General features: G+C 39.4%; 1 protein-coding gene across 1 annotated transcript in view; it reads left to right on the plus strand.

The window, feature by feature from the left end:
* CTTNBP2 (cortactin binding protein 2) overlaps positions 1-18,734 on the plus strand; it is a 159,498-nt gene that overhangs the window by 63,190 nt on the left and 77,574 nt on the right. Inside the window, exon 4 of the mRNA XM_007450770.1 lies at positions 12,018-13,647. Within this exon, the coding sequence (XP_007450832.1) occupies positions 12,018-13,647 (1,630 nt within the window). The remainder of the gene's footprint in view (positions 1-12,017; positions 13,648-18,734) is intronic.

Genomic DNA, 18,734 nt, shown 5'->3' on the forward strand with positions numbered 1-18,734 from the left:
ACTAATAGGAGGGTTAACTGTTTGGTAATTTGTGTGCCAGGAAAATTTGGGTAAGAGTCAATTTGGCAAATGGCCTGAGCCTCAAGCCACTTTGAATAAGCTAATGAGTAATCTTCATGGGGCACTTTGCCTCTGGTAATATACTCCCCCGTTTAGAACCAGTAACCTAGGGTGCTTGTTATTTGGGTTTTTATTATTTATCTTATGCATCATCTGTTAATACAGCTTCTTTTCTAATTTATTTTCAGTCATTTTATTCATACATAGTATAATTTCTAGCCCTGAGATAGGAAGGATCTTTTAATTTGATCAGAGCCTTTAAAAGAAAGAAGCCAAAATAACAACTAGGAAATTCAGAAGGGGACAGTTTTTTTCACCAGAGGAAAAACTAAACGTAGTTCTGTGTATTAGACAGAGCTCCTTCTAGGCGGCCGCTCAGTATGATGTGGTCAGTTGCATGCTGGTAGCTGCGTCAGGCAGAATTTGTAGTTGCGAGCAAGTGAATCCAGTATTCTTGAGTTAAGCAGAAACAGCATTTATTTGTTCGCTTACAGCATGGTAGAGCATGGCTGGGAGAACTAGGGGACAAGCTTGTACCAGCCAGCATCACGGACAAATGCTCACCGTAGATCTAGTCTGCTGTGGCTGATCCTTCTGCTGAGAGCTAGATACTGAAGCTTGTTGACACCAGACAGCACCACTGCCGTCACTGCTCTGGGTCTTGAGTGGTGCCTCCCCTGGCCCTGCTTCTTTGCATTACTCATTTCCTAGTTGAAGCCTAAGAGCAGGTGCATTTGATTGGCCACCCTTAGGCCCCATGCCCTCTCCTTAGCTACAAGACTGGGAAAGCAACTATTGGCCATATTTAACTACTATAGGAGAGAACCAGAGGTGGAGAATTCTCCTGACATAGGAAGGAGTTTCAGGTGCTAGACAACCAAAGAAATGACAAGTGGACGAGAAAAGAGCAATCACAATATGCGTTTTGTTTATTTCATAGGCCTTTTTCTTCCCATTATAAATAATTGTAATTTGTTTTGCCGTTTGTATGCACTGTTTTCTACTTCATTATGTAATGGTTATAACATACAAATATAATTTAGTTTTAAATTGTTTTCATGATTTTCATTCAAGGATAACATGGTAGAGAAACAGCTAAAATAACATTTTTAGGAAGAATGTTTAGGACGCTTTGTACATGAATGATTGTTTTTAGCTCCTTCCTGAGTCTTTTTTTTTTTTTTTTTTTCTTTTTTTTATTTTTATTTTTTCTTCGATACGCGGCCTCTCACTGTTGTGGACTCTCCCGTTGCGGAGCACAGGCTCCAGACGTGCAAGCCCAGCGGCCACGGCTCACGGGCCCAGCCGCTCCACGGCACGTGGGATCCTCCCGGACCAGGGCATGAACCCGCGTCCCCTGCATCGGCAGGCGGACTCTCAACCACTGCGCCACCAGGGAAGCCCCCTAGTCTTTTTTGTATAACGCATTATTACGTTTCAAGATGCATTTGGACTCCCCAGGAGCACTGCAGAGTGAGCATTAAGGGGAGCTGGAGACTGAGGTCTGCAGCTCTGAGCAGGGATTTAGAGGAGAGAACAACTTGCCTCATCCATGTCTTCCCTTCTGTCTTTTGAAACTAGATCAAGAGGAAGGGGCACTTCGTCCCAATTTACCCCCCCCCCCCCCCCCCCTTTCCCCTTTGGTAACCATAAGTTTGTTCTCAAAGTCTGTGACTAGGTTCATGAGAACCATTTTTTTAGAGGGTTGGGATAGGGAGGGTGGGAGGGAGATGCAAGAGGGAGGGGATATGGGGATATATGACTCACTTTGTTATATAGCAGAAACTAACACACTATTGTAAAGCAACTATACTCCAATAAAGATGTTAAAAAAAAAAGAGGAAGGGGCAGATGAGAACTACAGAGCCCAACTGCTGACTGGTAGCTCCAGCCCCTATAAAGGAGAAAATCTCAATATGTTTCATCGTTATGTATTTGTTTACCAGGATTGGGCAGGTGCCAGTGAGGGTGACCGTGTGGAAAAGAGGACAAGGGTGCAGTGAGTGTTAAAACATGTGAGGGAGTAATAAAGAATATAATAAAATGTCATAAGAATATTTTGTGGTTGTGACACATGCAGTCTGCTTTCTCATTTTACAGATGACCATAATTGCTTGCCTCTCTCTTTTACGCTTTGATTTAGAACTGATCGCCTTTACATTGCTGCTCTGTTCCACCTACAGAGCTTTTCCTTTCATTCTGGAAAAAACAGTTGTTTGGTGCTCCCTTCATTCAGAGCTCCCAGTCTGGGTGCTATTCTTGGAGCAACCACCCACTTCCTCACTACCAGTGAAGTTGTGTTAGTTCTTCTAAGCTCTTCCACATAATCCGCTGCTTTTTGCAAAAGGCTTTGGTAATACTGCTCCATGCAAAATTCCCCTTCAGCCATGACTTGGAAGTGGTTGTGAGTAGATATAAATTGGACAATAGTAGAACAGAGTCAGCTGGAACTCTGTAGTCTTTATACACAAGAGGCTGTGGTTCCTTTATAATCTCCTCAGTGTGCAGTTTAGTTGGGGGTGTCTGTTCCTACCCCTACCCATCAGGTCCACAGTCACTGCTCAAAATTGTCCCAGATTTGGCCAGTGAGAGAGAGCCCTTTCAAGCTACTCATTTTGATATATTCCCATCATCCTTTGAGCACTTCCTTATTTTCTTACAGCAGGGTATTTTTTTTCTTGCAGGCTCATCATACACTTTTCTTTTCCTTAACCCCTGCAGTTAGCTCTTACTCCCAGAAGCTGTTACTTCCATTCCTTTTTAATGGAAAATGGTGTTTAGAAATGAAACTAAAGCTAGGAAATGATGTATAATTATCATATTTATACATACATTTTATATACACACAAATCTATATTTTATTTATCTATAGTTCTGTCTGTATGAAACCATGAGTTCGTACTTATATTGACACCTCTGATTCTAATCCAAAACCATAGGGGGTACATTCTTGTCCTTTCTCTATTTAAAACTAACTTCTCCAACAGTGAGAAAGCTGGAACCCATTATACTTCAATATGTTACTCGTGTACTCCAGCCTAGAACACACAGAGAGTAGTTTCAGAATTATTAATCCATAGCACTATAAAAAGCAAACATGCAAACCTGGAATTTACTATTGTTTATAGCTTTTAAAGAGATATTTACATTAAAGTGAAATTTACATCTTAAGCACACAAATTGATGTTTTAAAAATGCATATAGTTGTGTAAGCTGTACCCCTTACAAGATAGAAAATGTTAACATTACCATAGAGAGTTTCCTGGAGTGTCTTCTCCATAAATCCCTCCCCAACTTCAGGCAGCCACTGAACACTTCTGATTTTCTCATCATGGATTAGTCTTACCTTTATACTACAACTTTAGGTAAATGATGACTGTAGTTAAATAATAAGCCTTAAATGCACAAACCACAAGTCTTTCAACTTTGTTATTCTTTATAAAAATTGTTTTGGCTGTTCTAGGTCGTTTGCATTTCCATAAAAATTTAAAATCAATTTGCTGGTTTCTCTGAAAGTTTTCAGGGATTGAAGTTTCATGGACCCTTTAATATGTTGAGAATTGGCATCTTTAACAAAATTGAGTCTTCCAACCCATGATTATAGTATTTTTCTTCATTTTTTTCAGGTCTTCATGGTTTCTTTTAGCAGTGTTTTACTGTTTTTAGTTTAGTAGTCTTAAATGTCTTTTGTTGGGTTTATTTCTAAATATTTGATTCTATTATAAACACAATTAAGTTTTTGCCAAACATTTGTTGCTAGTATACAGGTATTCAGTTGATTTTTTGTATGTTGACATTGTATCCTGTGATCTTGCTTATCAGTTTTAGCAGTTGTTTTGTATATTTTATATGATTTTGTAGGTAAACAAGCATGTTACCTATGAACAGAACCCATTTTACTTTTTCCTTTCCAAATTGCCTGCCTTCCTCTTTTCCTTTTTTTCCCCATCATTGCACTGACTAGAACCTCCAATACAATGTTGAACAGAAATAGTGAGAGCAGACTTCAGAGGCTTTTCCTTTACTTAGGGGGAAAACAGTCTGTTTCATGGTTAAGTATGATGTTAGCTGTACTTTGTTATAGATGCCCTTTATCTCATTAAGGTTTCATTCTATTCTCTGTTGAGTGGTTTTTATCATGATGGAGTTTTGAATTTTGCAAAATGGCTTATCTTCATCTATTGCTGTAGTCATGGTTTTGTGCTTTATTTTTTTAATATGATGAATCACACTAATTGATTTTCAAATATTAAACCAACTTGGATTCCTGGGGTGAACTTCAGTGGGTCACCTTTTATTACTCTTTTTAAATATTGCTGGATTCAGTTTGCCTATATTTTGCTAAGGAGTTTTGTGTGTGTGTTCATGAGTGATAATTTTTCTGTAAATTTTAAAAGAGTACTTGACTGGTTTTGATATGAAAGTAATCCTGGATTCATAAAGGAAAATGGAAGCATTTCCTTCTTTATTTTCTGAAAGGGCTTGTGTGAGTTTGGCTTTCTTTAATGTTTGGTAGAAGTCACTAGTAAATCAATGAGTTAGAGGTTTTCTTTAGGGGAAAATTTTTATTTCTGAATTCAGTTTCTCATAAAGATATAAAGCTATTTCAATCTTTTATGCCATTTTGTGTCAATTCTGAAAGTCGTGTGTTTCAGAGGAATTTGTTTTGTTGAATTTATTGGCACAAGGTTTTCATTATTATCCTTTTAATATTCATTCCATAGTGGTACCCCATCCTTTATTCCTTTTATTTGTAATTTGTGTTTTTCTATATTTCTTAATCTGTTCTTTAAATGTTTAACAATGTTAATGATATTTTATTTGAAAAACAACTTTTGGCCTTGTTAATTTCTCTGTCACTTGTCTCTTGTATTTCATTGATTTTTACCTTTATTTCTTTCCTTTTATTTTGTCTTTCATTCACCTAACTTTTCCTCGCTTCTTAAGGTAACACTTAGATGATTGATTTGAGACAACTCTTGTTTTTTAAAAAATTTTATTTAAGTATAGTTGATTTACAATGTTGTGTTTAATTTCTTCTGTACAGCAAAGTGACTCAGTTATACATTTATATATTCTTTTACTTTTGTGTGTGTGTGTGTGTGTGTGGTACACGGTCCTCTCACTATTGTGGCCTCTCCCATTCTTCTTTTTTTAAAATTTTATTGAAGTATAGTTGATTTCCAATGTTGTGTTAATTTCTGCTGAACAGCAAAGTAACTCAGTTATAGGTATACATATTCTTTTCCATTATGGCTTATCACAGGATATTGAATATAGTTCCCTGTGATATACAGTAGGACCTTGTTGTTTATCCATCCTGTATATAATAGTTTACATCTGCTATTTCCAAACTCCAGTCCTCCACCCCCACCCACTTCCCCACCCCCAGCAAACACAAATCTGTTTTCTATATCTCTGAGTGTTTTTGTTTTGTAGACAGGTTCATTTGTGTCGTATTTTAGATTGCACATATAAGTGATATCATATGGTATTTATCTTTCTCTTTCTGACTTACTTCACTTAGTATGATAATCTCTAGGTCCATCCATGTTGTTGCAAGTAGCATTATTTCATACTTTTTAATGGCTGAGTAATATTCCATTGTGTGTATGTATATGTGTGTGTGTGTGTGTGTGTACACACACACACACACACACACACACACACACACACACACCCCCCATATCTTCTTTATCTATTCATCTGTTGATGGATCTTCTTTACCTATTCATCTGTCAGTGGACATTGAGGTTGCTTCCATGTCTTGGTTATTGTAAATAGTGCTGCTGTGAACATAGGGGTGCATGTATCTTTTCAAAATATAGTTTTGTCTGGGTATATGCCCAGGAGTGGGATTGCTGGGTCCTATGGCAACTCTCTTTTTAGTTTTTTGAGGAACCTCTATACTGTTCTCCATAGTGGCTGCACCAATTTACATTCCCACCAACAGTGTAAGAGGGTTCCCTTTTTTCCACACACTCTTCAGCATTTATTATTTGTAGACTTTTTAATTATATCCTTTCTGACTGGTGTGAGGTGATACCTCATTGTAGTTTTGATTTGCATTTCTCTAATTAGTAGTGATGAGCACCTTTTCATGTGCCTGTTGGCCATCTATATGACTTTGGGAGAAAACTCTTCTAATGTAAGCGATGAAAGATATGTTCGTCTGTATCCTCTGCTCTATCTGCCTTTAAATACTCCTCTTTCACTGCATCCTACAAATTTTGATATTTTTTATTTTCAATCAGCCCAAAATATATTCTAAGTTCCTTTGTGATTCCTTCTTAAACTTTTGTACTATTTAGAACTATGTTTTATTTTTGAATTTTGGGGTATTATTCATATCTTATTGTGATTTATTTACAATTTGATTCTGCTGTGGTCAGAGAACATATTCTGTAACATTTTAATTTTTTGTAATTTTTTGGTGATTTTTAATAGCTCAGCAAGGGCATCTGGGAAGACTGCATCATCTGTTGTCCTAGGGTATTCTGTTCCATAGTGTCAGTTAGGCCAGGTGATTTTCATAGTGTTATTCGGAGCTACTGTATTCTTGCTGGTTTTTTTTTTTTTTTTGCGGTACGTGGGCCTCTCACTGTTGCGGCCTCTCCCGTTGCGGAGCACAGGCTCCGGACGCGCAGGCTCAGCGGCCATGGCTCACGGGCCCAGCCGCTCCGCGGCACGTGGGATCTTCCCGGACCGGGGCACGAACCCGTGTCCCCTGCATAGGCAGGCGGACCCTCAACCACTGCGCCACCAGGGAAGCCCTCTTGCTGGTTTTTTAATATAGATGAGAGAAAATTGTTATAGATTTGTCTTTCTCCCTTCTGTCAGTTCTCGCTTCATGTATTTTGGAGATAATAATTCAGCCATCATTTATATTGTAGTTTCTCTGTATGTAATGTGTCTTTTTCTCTGGCTGCTTTCAATATCATTTCTTATCTTTGTTTTCATCTTTTACTCTGATGTGCCTAGGTATGGTTTTCTTTATCCTGTTTTGGGATTTCTGAGCTTCATGGATATGTAAGTTTGTTTTCTACCAAATTTGTGAATTTGGGGGCCATTTTTTTCTTTTACTATTTTTTCTTCCCCATTCTCTTTCTTCACCCTTTGGAAATCCAGTTATGTGGAATTTAGACCACTTTATATTGCCCTGCAGGTCACTGAAGTGCTCTTCACTTTTTCAGTCCCTCTTTTCTGTGTTCCTCAAATTGGATACTTTCTTTTGCTCTATGTTCAAATTCATTGTTTTTTCTTTTCTTTTTAAGTTTTCCTCTCTCAAATTTTCTATTAAGCTCATTCAACTTTTTTTTTTCATTTTAGTTATTGTGCTTTTCAGTTCTAGACTTTCCATTTGTTTCTAGTTTGCATTTCTATGCTAAGACTCCTATCCTGTTCAGTCACTGCAACTATATTTTCTTAGAAAATGGCTGCTTTCAGATTCTTGTTTGCGAATTCCAGTATAGATCATCTTAAGATCAGTTTCTGTTTGAGTACATTTCTCTTGACAATGGATCACCTAAAATACGTTTTTTGCATGCCCAGTAATTTTTTATTGCATGCTAGACATTATGGATGATGTGGTACAGAGACTGTGGATTCTGTTATCTTCTGAAGAGTGTATTTCTAGTAAGTAGTTAACCTGGTTAGATTCATACTCTGAACTCTGGCTTTTTGCAGTTGGCAATAGCTGAAGTATTTGCTCAGTTCTCCATTCAGCAGCCACCTCTGTCATTCAGTATGGAATCTCTCCTACGAATGTATAATTCAAGAGTTAACCAGTGATGCTGGTGAGGTTAGTTGCAGTGGCTCCAGTTGCTTTCATCCTCTGGCCCCTCAGGCCACTGTAAGGGGTGCTTTGTGCTTGAGCTCCTGCTGCCAGAGCCTATCAGCACAGGGAATAGCCCTCACTTGAAAAGCTCTACAAGGGGAAATCTCATCCAGTGCTGTTGACTTATTCCTAATGGGAAGGTGTACTCCTCTCCTATTTTTATCACTTTTATTGCTCTCCAGAGCCTTCAAATAGTTATTTTCTTAATATGTTTTCAAATGTTTATCGTTATTATCTGCAGGAGAAGATAGTCTAATAAAAGTTGTTCACCATTACTGGTAGTGGAACTTTCTCTGATGTACTTTGTATTGTTATATTATAATTGCTATCAAACTTATAAAAACATCATCTGTATTTTTAATATGGTCAACTCTCTAGATCTTTGTTTGCCTGTTAAATGTGTTTTCAGAGGAAAAACACTGTAAAACTGACATTTTAAAATAGCACAAATAGTTATTATGTTGTGAAATGAAAACTTAACATTTTTTAGTGCCAGGCACAATGGTAGATACTTGACATGTGTTTGCCTCATTTAATCCTGTAAAGTAATGATTGTCATTGCTCTGTTGTGCAGATAAGAGAACCAAACAGAACTGAACTTTAGAGGGAAAACTTATCAAGGTGACACGGCCAAGAAGTTGGGATTAGAACTTAGTACTATAGTTCTTACTCTTTCAAGGACAAGAACTTTGTCTCTGGGCCAGAATAGTCAAGGAATTTTTTTTAATATAAAAATTAGTTTTTAAGTATGGGAATATGTTTATATACTGATTGGAAGGAGCTGATAGAGAGACAGACGTTTAATATTTATAAAGAGCAGTGTGACCACTGATGGAGCAAGTCAGAGGTGACAGGGAGTAATGAAGTTAATTGTTGAAGAAAGTCTGACCTTCAGCAGATGGAAACCTCTCTCCCTTAGAGTGAAGGGAAGGACATATGGATTGGAGTGGCTATAAAAAAGCTTAAGGGACGAGACAGGATGTAGAGGGAGTGAGTTAGTCTGAATTTTCTTGATAAAAGAGTCTATTAGGGTAGACTGAGAGTCTCTTGAGTTCTCATTGGGTGAAGTATTGGGGAGAGTAGCAGAGGTTTAAATATTCCCTGACGTAGTAAATGGTAGAGGAGGCTAAACAGAGTTCGGTAGAGTGATTGATGGCTGGGGCTCAGAGCTCACTTGAGTTTGGAACCATGTGTTGTAGGTGCATGGTTATGTGGTTTCCTCTGTGCTTTGCTATCTGTAGTGAGATTGAAAAGACTCATGTTCCTCCGAGATCGGATTTATAAGGCACGAATGATGGAAGGACAAAGATGCAGAAGAATTATGGGTGCTTTTATAGGAGTATAGTCTTCTGTATAAATATCTGAGATTAGTTGAGTTGATCTCCTGTTGGAAGTCTTTAATTCGATTCTAAAATGTAAGATGAAAGTTATTTCAAAAATAAAGTGTGGGACTTCCCTGGTGGCGCAGTTGTTGAGAGTCCGCCTGCCGATGCAGGGGACGCGGGTTCGTGCCTTGGTCCGGGAAGATCCCACATGCCGTGAAGCGGCTGGGCCCATGAGCCATGGCCGCTGAGCCTGCGCGTCTGGAGCCTGTGCTCTGCAACGGGAGAGTCCCCAACAGTGAGAGGGCCATGTACTGCAAAAAATAAAATAAAAAGTGTGATGACCCATAGTATAGAAATACTATGGGCAGCCTGTGTGATGTGGTGGGAAAAACTTGAGACCGTTGGAAACCTGAATGAGTGCTGGGATCCTGACATGGAATAACTGGATGACATCAGGGAAATCGCCAACTTGGCCTCTAGTTAGTTGTTTTAGAAAGTGCAGGTAGCCCTTAAATTCTACAAGAAAACGTTTTTTTCCACCTTCAGAGATAAGTTAGGAAAATCATATTTTAAAAATAAACTGAAAATTGACCCGATATGTGCTTTTTCCTATGTTGCTATAAGAATTTGGAAGGGGAGGGGGTAATACAAAACATATTTAATATTTTCTTTATAGCTCTAATTTTCTGTATGCCTTCCATAGTAACCTATTTCTTGATGCATTTAGAAGAGTTAAAAGTGCTTTAGCTATTAATAAGTCCAATTTTCTGTGAGGCACCCAGATGAATAAAATATACATATACATCTAGTATAGGACAGCACTATTGTTTCCCAAATCTTACGTAATCTACTTATGAAGTCACCCCCAAATTTCATATAGTAGAGTAGAGTGTATGTGTATGGATAGTTGTCTCTAATTATTCTTGGGGAAAAGTAAGTGAATCATACCTCTGACTGCTGGTTGGGCAGTGAGCCGTTCTCTGCTTTTGGTCTCGTGCGTGACTGAGGGGAATGGATTTCATGGTGAGGAACAGGAGCACGTTCTCAACTGATGGATCATATGTGAGCGTTTCCTTCCTCTGTCACTGACGACTTGGAACTGGATTGAATAATCCCTGTCTCTCTTGAGAGTATATTTGTGTTTAACATCTGGGGGTTGCAGGAATCCTTTCCATGTCTTTCATCAGGTAGATCTACTTTAACCTTAAACTGTAAGGCCCTTTATGGACCACCAAGGGAAAGTTTCTCTAGTTGAGAAGGTAAGCCATGTGGACCGGCCTGACGACTACAGCCAGCTTGGGATGTATCCCTCACAAGCACCTCATGGCAGATGTTTCCTGGAGAGAAGTGAGAAACCTGGGCGAACATGTTAGAATGGTGCATCTGTAAGGCCTTCGTATCCAAAAAGTCCATCAGCCTTTGGAAGTTTGATGTCTTTGTGAACTGTGTTGATTTCATTCGTTCAATCAGTAGTTTGTTGATTTCATTCATTCAATCAGTAGTTTATTAAGCACCACTGTGTGCCAGAGACTGTTCTAGGTCTTGGGGATACAGCAGCAAAGAAGTCACAGTCCCTGCCCTCGTGGAGTCCTGTTGTAGTTGAGGTAGGCAGGTGCTAACCAAAGAGTGCTAAGTACAAGGGTGGGAAGGACTGTTGTCTTCCACAGGATGGTGAGGGCAGCCTCGCTGTGAAGGTGACAGTTGAGCAGAGTCCTGAAGGAAGTAAAAGAGCCAGCCTTTTGTGCCGTTGGGTGTTTTTGTGCATATTAGAAAACGCCACCTGGAGGTTTAAAAGTTTTTAAAAGCTTCTTCTCTGTGTTGATCAGTTAAGCAAATGTTGCTTTGGAAAGCCTAAATCCTAGGGACCTGTGGCTCAGGGAGCAGACAGAGCCTTTTTCCTAAAGGAAAACGCACCCTTCTTTCCAGGCAGATACAACCCCAGGCCTGGGCAGACGCGTGGTGAGAAGGCAGAGCAGGATTTCAGTCCCTCTCACCCCTGCAACCGGTCACCCTTGTGCAGTGCGCAGACTCCTCAGTACAGGCACCCTGTGTGATGCGTGGTGGTGGAATTTCTTGGCAGAGAGAGCAACAACATCAGAGACTCTGAGGCAGGATGATGTTCAAGAAACACCGGGGAGACCAGTGTCATGGGAGCCAAGTGGGCAAAGTGGGATTAAAGGAGATGAGGTCAGACTTGGGGTTCACTGATACTGATTTTATTTCTAATAAGATATTTCTTATATATTAGTTCAAAGAACTTTCATATGTGATTTTACATGATTTTTACAGCAACCCATCATAAGCTCAAAGAAGTTTACAAAAAACTAAGTAATATGATCAGCAAGTATAGGAGTTTAGAAATTAACTGAAGTCCTCTGTTTTCAGCACTTTTTATTAAACAGTGCCTCAAAGATGAGTAATTTTAAGGCATTAAACCTTAAAAAAAAAAAAAAATCAGTTCCCTAACAGAGTTCTGTTTTTGCAAAGCAGACTGAACTCTGTGTTGTGATTTTGAAGCATCAGGTAACTATTCTCCTTTTCTACAGTTAACTTTAATACATTAATTTTTTTTTGTCTTGCTGTAATTTAGATGTTTTTTGTAAAACCATTTACATCTAGTTTCTCATTTTAATGAGTCTCTAAACTATTATCTGTCATCTCACGACACATTTCAGAAATGTGGTACTTTAACCCAAACCATGTAATTGTTACAAAATTAATAAAAATCTCTCCACGTCTTTGGCTGAAAGAATCCTCTGCCTATTAATCAGGGCTGTCCTGTGCATTTCTTTCAGCTGGAGATGGAAAAGCTTCAGCTCCAAGCCCTTGAGCAAGAGCACAAGAAGCTGGCCACCCGCCTGGAGGAGGAGCGAGGCAAGAACAAGCACGTGGTCCTGATGCTGGTCAAGGAGTGCAAGCAGCTCTCGGGCAAAGTCCTAGAGGAGGCCCAGAAGCTAGAAGAGGTGATGGCCAAACTGGAAGAGGAGAAGACGACGACGAGTGCGTTAGAAGAGGAACTCGCCGCTGAGAAACAAAGAAGCACAGAAATGGAAGCTCAGATGGAAAAGCAGCTCTCAGAGTTTGACACAGAGCGGGAACAGCTTCGTGCCAAGCTGCACCGAGAAGAAGCACACACCACTGACCTCAAAGAGGAGATAGACAAGATGAAGAAGATGATCGAGCAACTGAAAAGGGGAAACGACAGCAAACCCAGCCTCTCTCTCCCCCGGAAGACAAAAGATAGACGTTTGGTCTCTATATCTGTGGGAACAGAGGGACCGATGACGAGATCTGTTGCATGCCAGACAGACCTAGTGATAGAGAGCACTGACCCCGTGAAGAAGTCACCTTTGACCGTGCCTGTAAAGCCTGCCATGGGGAGCCCCCTAGTTTCCGCCAATGCGAAGGGGAATGCGTGTGCCAGTGCCGACTTGGTCAGGCCAGGTATCGACAGGCAGGCTTCCCACGGTGACTTGACTGGTTCCTCTCTGCCCACTGTCCCACCTCCAAGCGCAAACAGAATTGAGGAAAATGGACCGAGCAGCGGCTCAACACCAGATTTAACCAGTAGTGCGTCCCCGCTTCCCAGCACCGCCGCCCCGGCCGCTGGGCACACGCCTGCCCCACCTCCTCACACTTTACATTCACCGTGTGCCAACGCGCCTCTGCATCCAGGCCTGAACCCGCGAATCCAAGCGGCTCGGTTTCGATTTCAGGGCAATGCTAATGACCCAGACCAAAACGGGAACACTACCCAAAGTCCTCCATCCAGAGATGTGTCTCCTACAAGTCGTGACAACCTAGTGGCCAAACAGCTAGCTCGGAATACTGTGACCCAAGCACTGTCAAGATTTACGAGCCCTCCAGCGGGAGCACCCCCGAGACCTGGAGTGCCCCCCACGGGGGACGTTGGCACCTACCCGCCGGTCGGTCGGACCAGTTTAAAGACTCCCGGTGCCGCACGAGTTGACAGAGGAAACCCTCCTCCCATCCCTCCCAAAAAGCCAGGGCTCTCCCACACTCCTTCTCCACCGCACCCGCAGCTCAAGGTTGTCATGGATAGCAGCAGGGCCTCCAATGCAGGGGCCAAAGTTGATAACAAAACTGTGGCTTCGCCTCCTTCCAGTTTGCCACAAGGGAACAGGGTAATAAGTGAGGAGAATCTCCTTAAGTCTTCCTCCCCTCAGCTGCCACCAAAACCATCCATAGATTTAACTGTGGCACCTGCAGGCTGTGCCGTTTCAGCCCTGGCCACGTCTCAGGTGGGTGCCTGGCCTGCTGAAACCCCTGGACTGAACCAACCTGCATGTTCAGAAAGTTCCCTTGTCATTCCCACCACCATTGCCTTTCGCTCTTCCATAAACCCTGTTAGTGCCTCATCCTGTAGAGCAGGTGCCTCAGACAGCCTCCTGGTAACAGCATCAGGTAAAGGGATTGGAATGTTATACCTTCTTGAAGAATGTGGCCTGTCCTCTCACTTGCCTTTGTTTCCTTCACATTGCCTTGAAACGTTTTTTTTTTAATTTGATACTTTTTTTTTTTTTTTCCTATTTCTTTCCTCTCTTTTTCTGTGTTTTTCTCTAAAGGCTCCGGGGTATGGTGATTCATCTTGCTATATGAATTGTGGTTTTGTTATGCTAAGTGTTGTCTTCTTTTAAAAATAACCTGAAAGTAGTGGTTTGGAGCACATGGAGACCATTAATTTAGAGACACTGAAGCATTTCCATGGGAGGAAGGGCTCGTCCTTCTTATTAAATATCTGTCTCAGAAGACTTCACTATTAGTGAGCCATCGCCAGACAGTCAGTTCTGTCCCTTCTGAGATGACATTTGAAAGAATGCTTTCAAGTAGTTCTTGACACTACAGTCAACCTTGGATTATCAAATTGATTAGAGGTGTTCTGTAATTGGTATATCCTAAGTTTTAATATCAGTTTGGTGTTTATTTTTTTAACCTCAAAAATAGTGTGTATATTTGTAAATCTCTGTTCTAAGTTTAGTTTGTTTCAGAAGTTATTTAGAGCTGTCATCTCCTAACACTTGAGCACAGATGGATAACACAGCATGTGGGCTGTATTAGAGAAGGTTTCCATTGCAGATGTGGTTTATGAAGTCACCGAATCTGGGACTCTTGAACAAAGAATCGATAAAGACCTGGATTTTTCCCTTTCGTTATATAGCACTAGAGGAAGTATTGCTTTTTATTGGCATTCATCTTTCACTGAGTAAATGTGGCTCTAAAATAATGTTACGGTGTCATAGTTCTGTGGAACCTTTGCAGGGTCTCTTCTACCCCAGGATCTTAGTGGTTAGTAGAGACTGTTGGTTCTAATGAGAGGGAACTTGAAGAATTAAAGGAAGATTTGAGCTGTGTTATATTTAAAATTTAGGGAGAAGCATGGGAATAAGAAAAACAGGTAGTACTGTACTTGCTAATTATCAGGTAATGAGAGCATTATAACGGGACTTATTTATCTGATTATAAGCTGTCTCCTTGAAATTAAGCTCTTTGAGAGGCTAGATTCATATTTTAAGGGGCAAAATTGGGAATTGGAAACAGCATGGACTTTGATGTCAGTCAGATCTGCCTTGGAATCTAGGCTCTGCCATTTACAGCTGTGTGTTTTGGGAGATTTTTCTTGAACTGAGCAACTTTTCTCATCCTTAACATGGAGCTTTTGCTGCTCATATTGGGGAGGGTGGCTGTTAGGAGGATTTAATATCATAACGTACAAAGAGCATGGTATTGAGCTTAGAGCAGCATGAGTGATGAACAAAAAGAGGTGATAAGACTGCTTCAATTTACTGTTGCTTAAAGCATTTTGAAAATTTGCTTTAGAATTGACTCTGGTATTGCTTTGGGATGTCTTTCCAGGCATTGAGCATTCCATATTTTTTTTTAATCTAAAATGGTATTACTGAGCTGGATGGCCTTTCTCATGGCCTAAAATGATGTTAGCTGTTTCCCACAAGTTAAATCCACCCTCAAAGGAGGAATCTTTGCTACCATTCAGGAGCATCAGAGAATGTGCTGTAAGGACTTAAGGTCGTTGCAAAACACAAGTTCCAAAAATGTTTGGGGACATGGCAGTGCTGTTGACATAAATGCATAGATTATAAGACAGAAAACACTTCCTGGGATATATGAATTTTGCCAGTTTTTTAAAAAATACAAAGCCACCTTTGCTTTATACCCCAGTGCTTTGCCAGTAGTTGCCTTGGTCGTTACTGTGCTCCAGGGTTCAGCTCCAAATGCCCTTTGTTTCCCATGGAAAAGCTTTAAAATCAGGATCCGTGACTGAAGAACTTTTGACAGCAGGATTTTAAGTTAACCTTTAAAGTCAGAGAATTCCTAGTCCATTATTTATTCACTAAAATGCCCTGCCTAGGATACAGTGGGATTTTGGATAAAGGAACCATAACTCCTCTGAAAAAACGCCTTTGCTTGTGTCTAGAGAACAAAAGAGGATAAATAGTGGAACCAAAGAAATAGCAGTCGCTGAAGATCCGTGAAACTGGTTCCTCATTTTCTGTTCTCTGATTTTGCAGTTTGGCCAAAATATTCTTAGAACTGCAGGATTGCATTTGGTGCGGTAACAAGCTTTTTTGACGTTTGATTATAAGATATAGTTTATTAGGAGAAAATGGAGGCAGTGGAAGTTGTTAGTCATCAGCAAGAATTTACTGAACATCCATTCTATTGGGGGATAGAAATGTTATTGCAGTTACATAGTTGAGGTGTATAACTCAACTGTGGATGTAGGTCAACCTAAACTTTCCAAATGAGATATAGGATTTCACCTGTTTTCCATTTAGATGCCCCTATTTTTGCTGCTGTGCCCGCTGCAACTAGGAAGCTCCCTCCATCCTCCTTCCTAACCTGCCTGTGCCTGGGTGAGCATGTGCCTCGCCAAAACATAGGCTCAGTGAAGGGTATGCATCTTGTAAATAGCCACTGATGTCATTGTGATTGGTAAGAGCAGGACATGAGGACAGAGCATGTCTATCAAATACCTGGTTGATGTGTTTTCCAATGTCGGTGATGAAAAAAGCACTGGACTGAGTATACAAAGGCAACGTTAGTCCATTTCTGCTCCTTGCTATGTATTACCCTAAAGAGCAAATTCTCTCTATTAGTTTTTCCATCTAAAAATGAAAGCACTGAACCAAAAAAGTAATAATAGTTCCAAACCAAAAAGATGTATTAAACTTGCCTGTTGAATTTTTCAAATAGCAGCTCACTGCCTCTCCCTCTTTGGAAATCTAGATCCCATGATCTTTCAAACTCTAAAAATCTGTTTCTGTGTCAGCTTATATTTATGATAAACAATTATGGTTAAATGAAAGCACTGAGGAGAATTGCAATGATGGAAGATACCACTTTAATGAATTGTGTTGTAAGTTACTCTAACTCGATTAGCAGTTTTATAGCCAAATGTTAAATTTTTAAATAACCTTTAAAATTATAAACAAATTAGAATTTCTTGCTGCTGCTGACCTTGTCAGATGAACACATTTTAATTGTTAGGTGAACAGAAGCCTAAACCAGAAATCACCCCAGGCAACTGAGTTTCCATACCCTTGCAAATGTTTTTTCTGTTTTTTTAAAACATTATTATTTGATACATTTTATTTAATTTGGTTCAGATTTTTTTCCTTAGGTAAACATATATATTAAAAATTATCCTCCATGTTTAATTGGCTTAAAGGCTAAGTCAGAAAACGAGATTGATCTGAGCTACGAATGAAATTAACCTTCTCCACACTCTGAAGCTGATGCCAGAAGCTGTTCTTCACTCCTCTGCCATTGCATGTTCTGTCTGTTCCCTTCATCATTGCACGTTCTGCCAGATGCTCACTTTTACTAATGTTTGCACATGATACTGCAAAGCTGAATGTCCTTTTTCTAACATCATTAAAGTAGCTGTATGACTGCAGGTGTGTTCTATCATTACTTAACCATTACTTAACCAGTCAACTAAATATTATCACTTTTATCATTGTCGGGAATTTCAAATGAACAGTAAAGTCTCATGGTGAAGTTTTATTTTTCCCATCTTTATAGCAGGATTTATTATAATAACTTACGTTGCCTGTGCTGGAGAAAATTGAAAATGATAGTGGAGATAAAAAATGTAGTTAAACTTTAAGAATACTTGGTATTTATAAAGCATTTTTCACTTTTAAAAGATTATTAAGTGTATTTAAAATAAGAAAATAAAATTGATATATATTCTTCTGGAGTTTTGTATAACAGAACTGTAAGACTCTTGAGTGGTCTAGAGATTGAGAAAATTTTTGAATAAAATATTTTGTCTTAAGATAGCTTAACATTAGAAATGGAAGTTCCCAGGAAATTATCTCCATAATGGAATATTTCCATTAAAAAAGTTAAAATATATTTATATTTTAATTGTCCCGCAAAGTCTAGAATTGTATTAAAAAAAGAAAAATGAAAACAAAACCCAAAAGAAAAGGAAACCATTTATGCCAGTTGATATTCTTAAAAGGGTATCAAGAACTGAGACCCCTGGGGTGAGGTAGAGGGATTGAGAGAGACAGACAGAGGGAGAGACAGAAAGGGGACTGGGGTCAAGGTCGGGAGGGAGGAAAGGGAGAGAGACAGATAGACAGACTGACTGAGCATGAGCCACAGTCCCTCCTATTCCACAGAGGACCACAGTGCCAATGCGTTCGAATTGCTTTTGTGTTTGCTTTGCAGTCAAGGTTTCATACCTTGGTGTTTATAATTTCTCTGTTTATCATCTATTTCTAATAAGTACTGATTTAATTTTTGTGGGCCTGTTTTTTTGTTTGTTTTTAAGAAAATACAAAAGGTAAAATGTTACCAGAGAGGAGCCTTCTTGTAAGTATGAAGTAAAAAATCTTACTTTTGTAAGAAGAGCTAATGAATATCAATGGGAAAATATCGTAAAGTTTAGATAAATATTTAATTTTGTGAGCAGTGAATTTTATGTTATTGCAGTCTAATAGGGTAAAAGCAGTAAATTACTCAGAGACCCAAATAATTGATTCTGAAGATACAATATCCAGTTTTTAATAAGCAGTTTCATTTGTAGAAACTGCTGTTTTTTTTCCCCAAAGAATCTTTAAAATACTGAGAAATACTTTGATATGCACTTTTTTTAATACTTAGTGAAATAATTTAAGGCCAATAATTCAAGATTCAATTATGAGTTTATTACATATTAATATAACACCCGTGTACTTAGAATATTATCCTGTTACCAAGGTGCAGGGAATATAAAAGCTCCACTATTGTATCTTACTACAGAGAATGTTACCAGACAGAGGTAGAAACTGTACCCCAGGAGTGAATATGTGCACATATGCCCCATATACACACCAACTTTCAGGTTTTGGGGGCTCCATAAAGAAGAAATAAAAATGACTTATTTTGAAAGTTAATTGTATTTAAGCCTAAAGTACACTAAGTACCTATATATCATGTTAAATAAACATTTTTACTTTACTGTTTTTACAGCCTTTTGA

Source organism: Lipotes vexillifer, unplaced genomic scaffold, assembly GCF_000442215.2.
Source record: "Lipotes vexillifer unplaced genomic scaffold, Lipotes_vexillifer_v1.1 scaffold314, whole genome shotgun sequence".
NCBI lineage: Eukaryota > Metazoa > Chordata > Mammalia > Artiodactyla > Lipotidae > Lipotes > Lipotes vexillifer.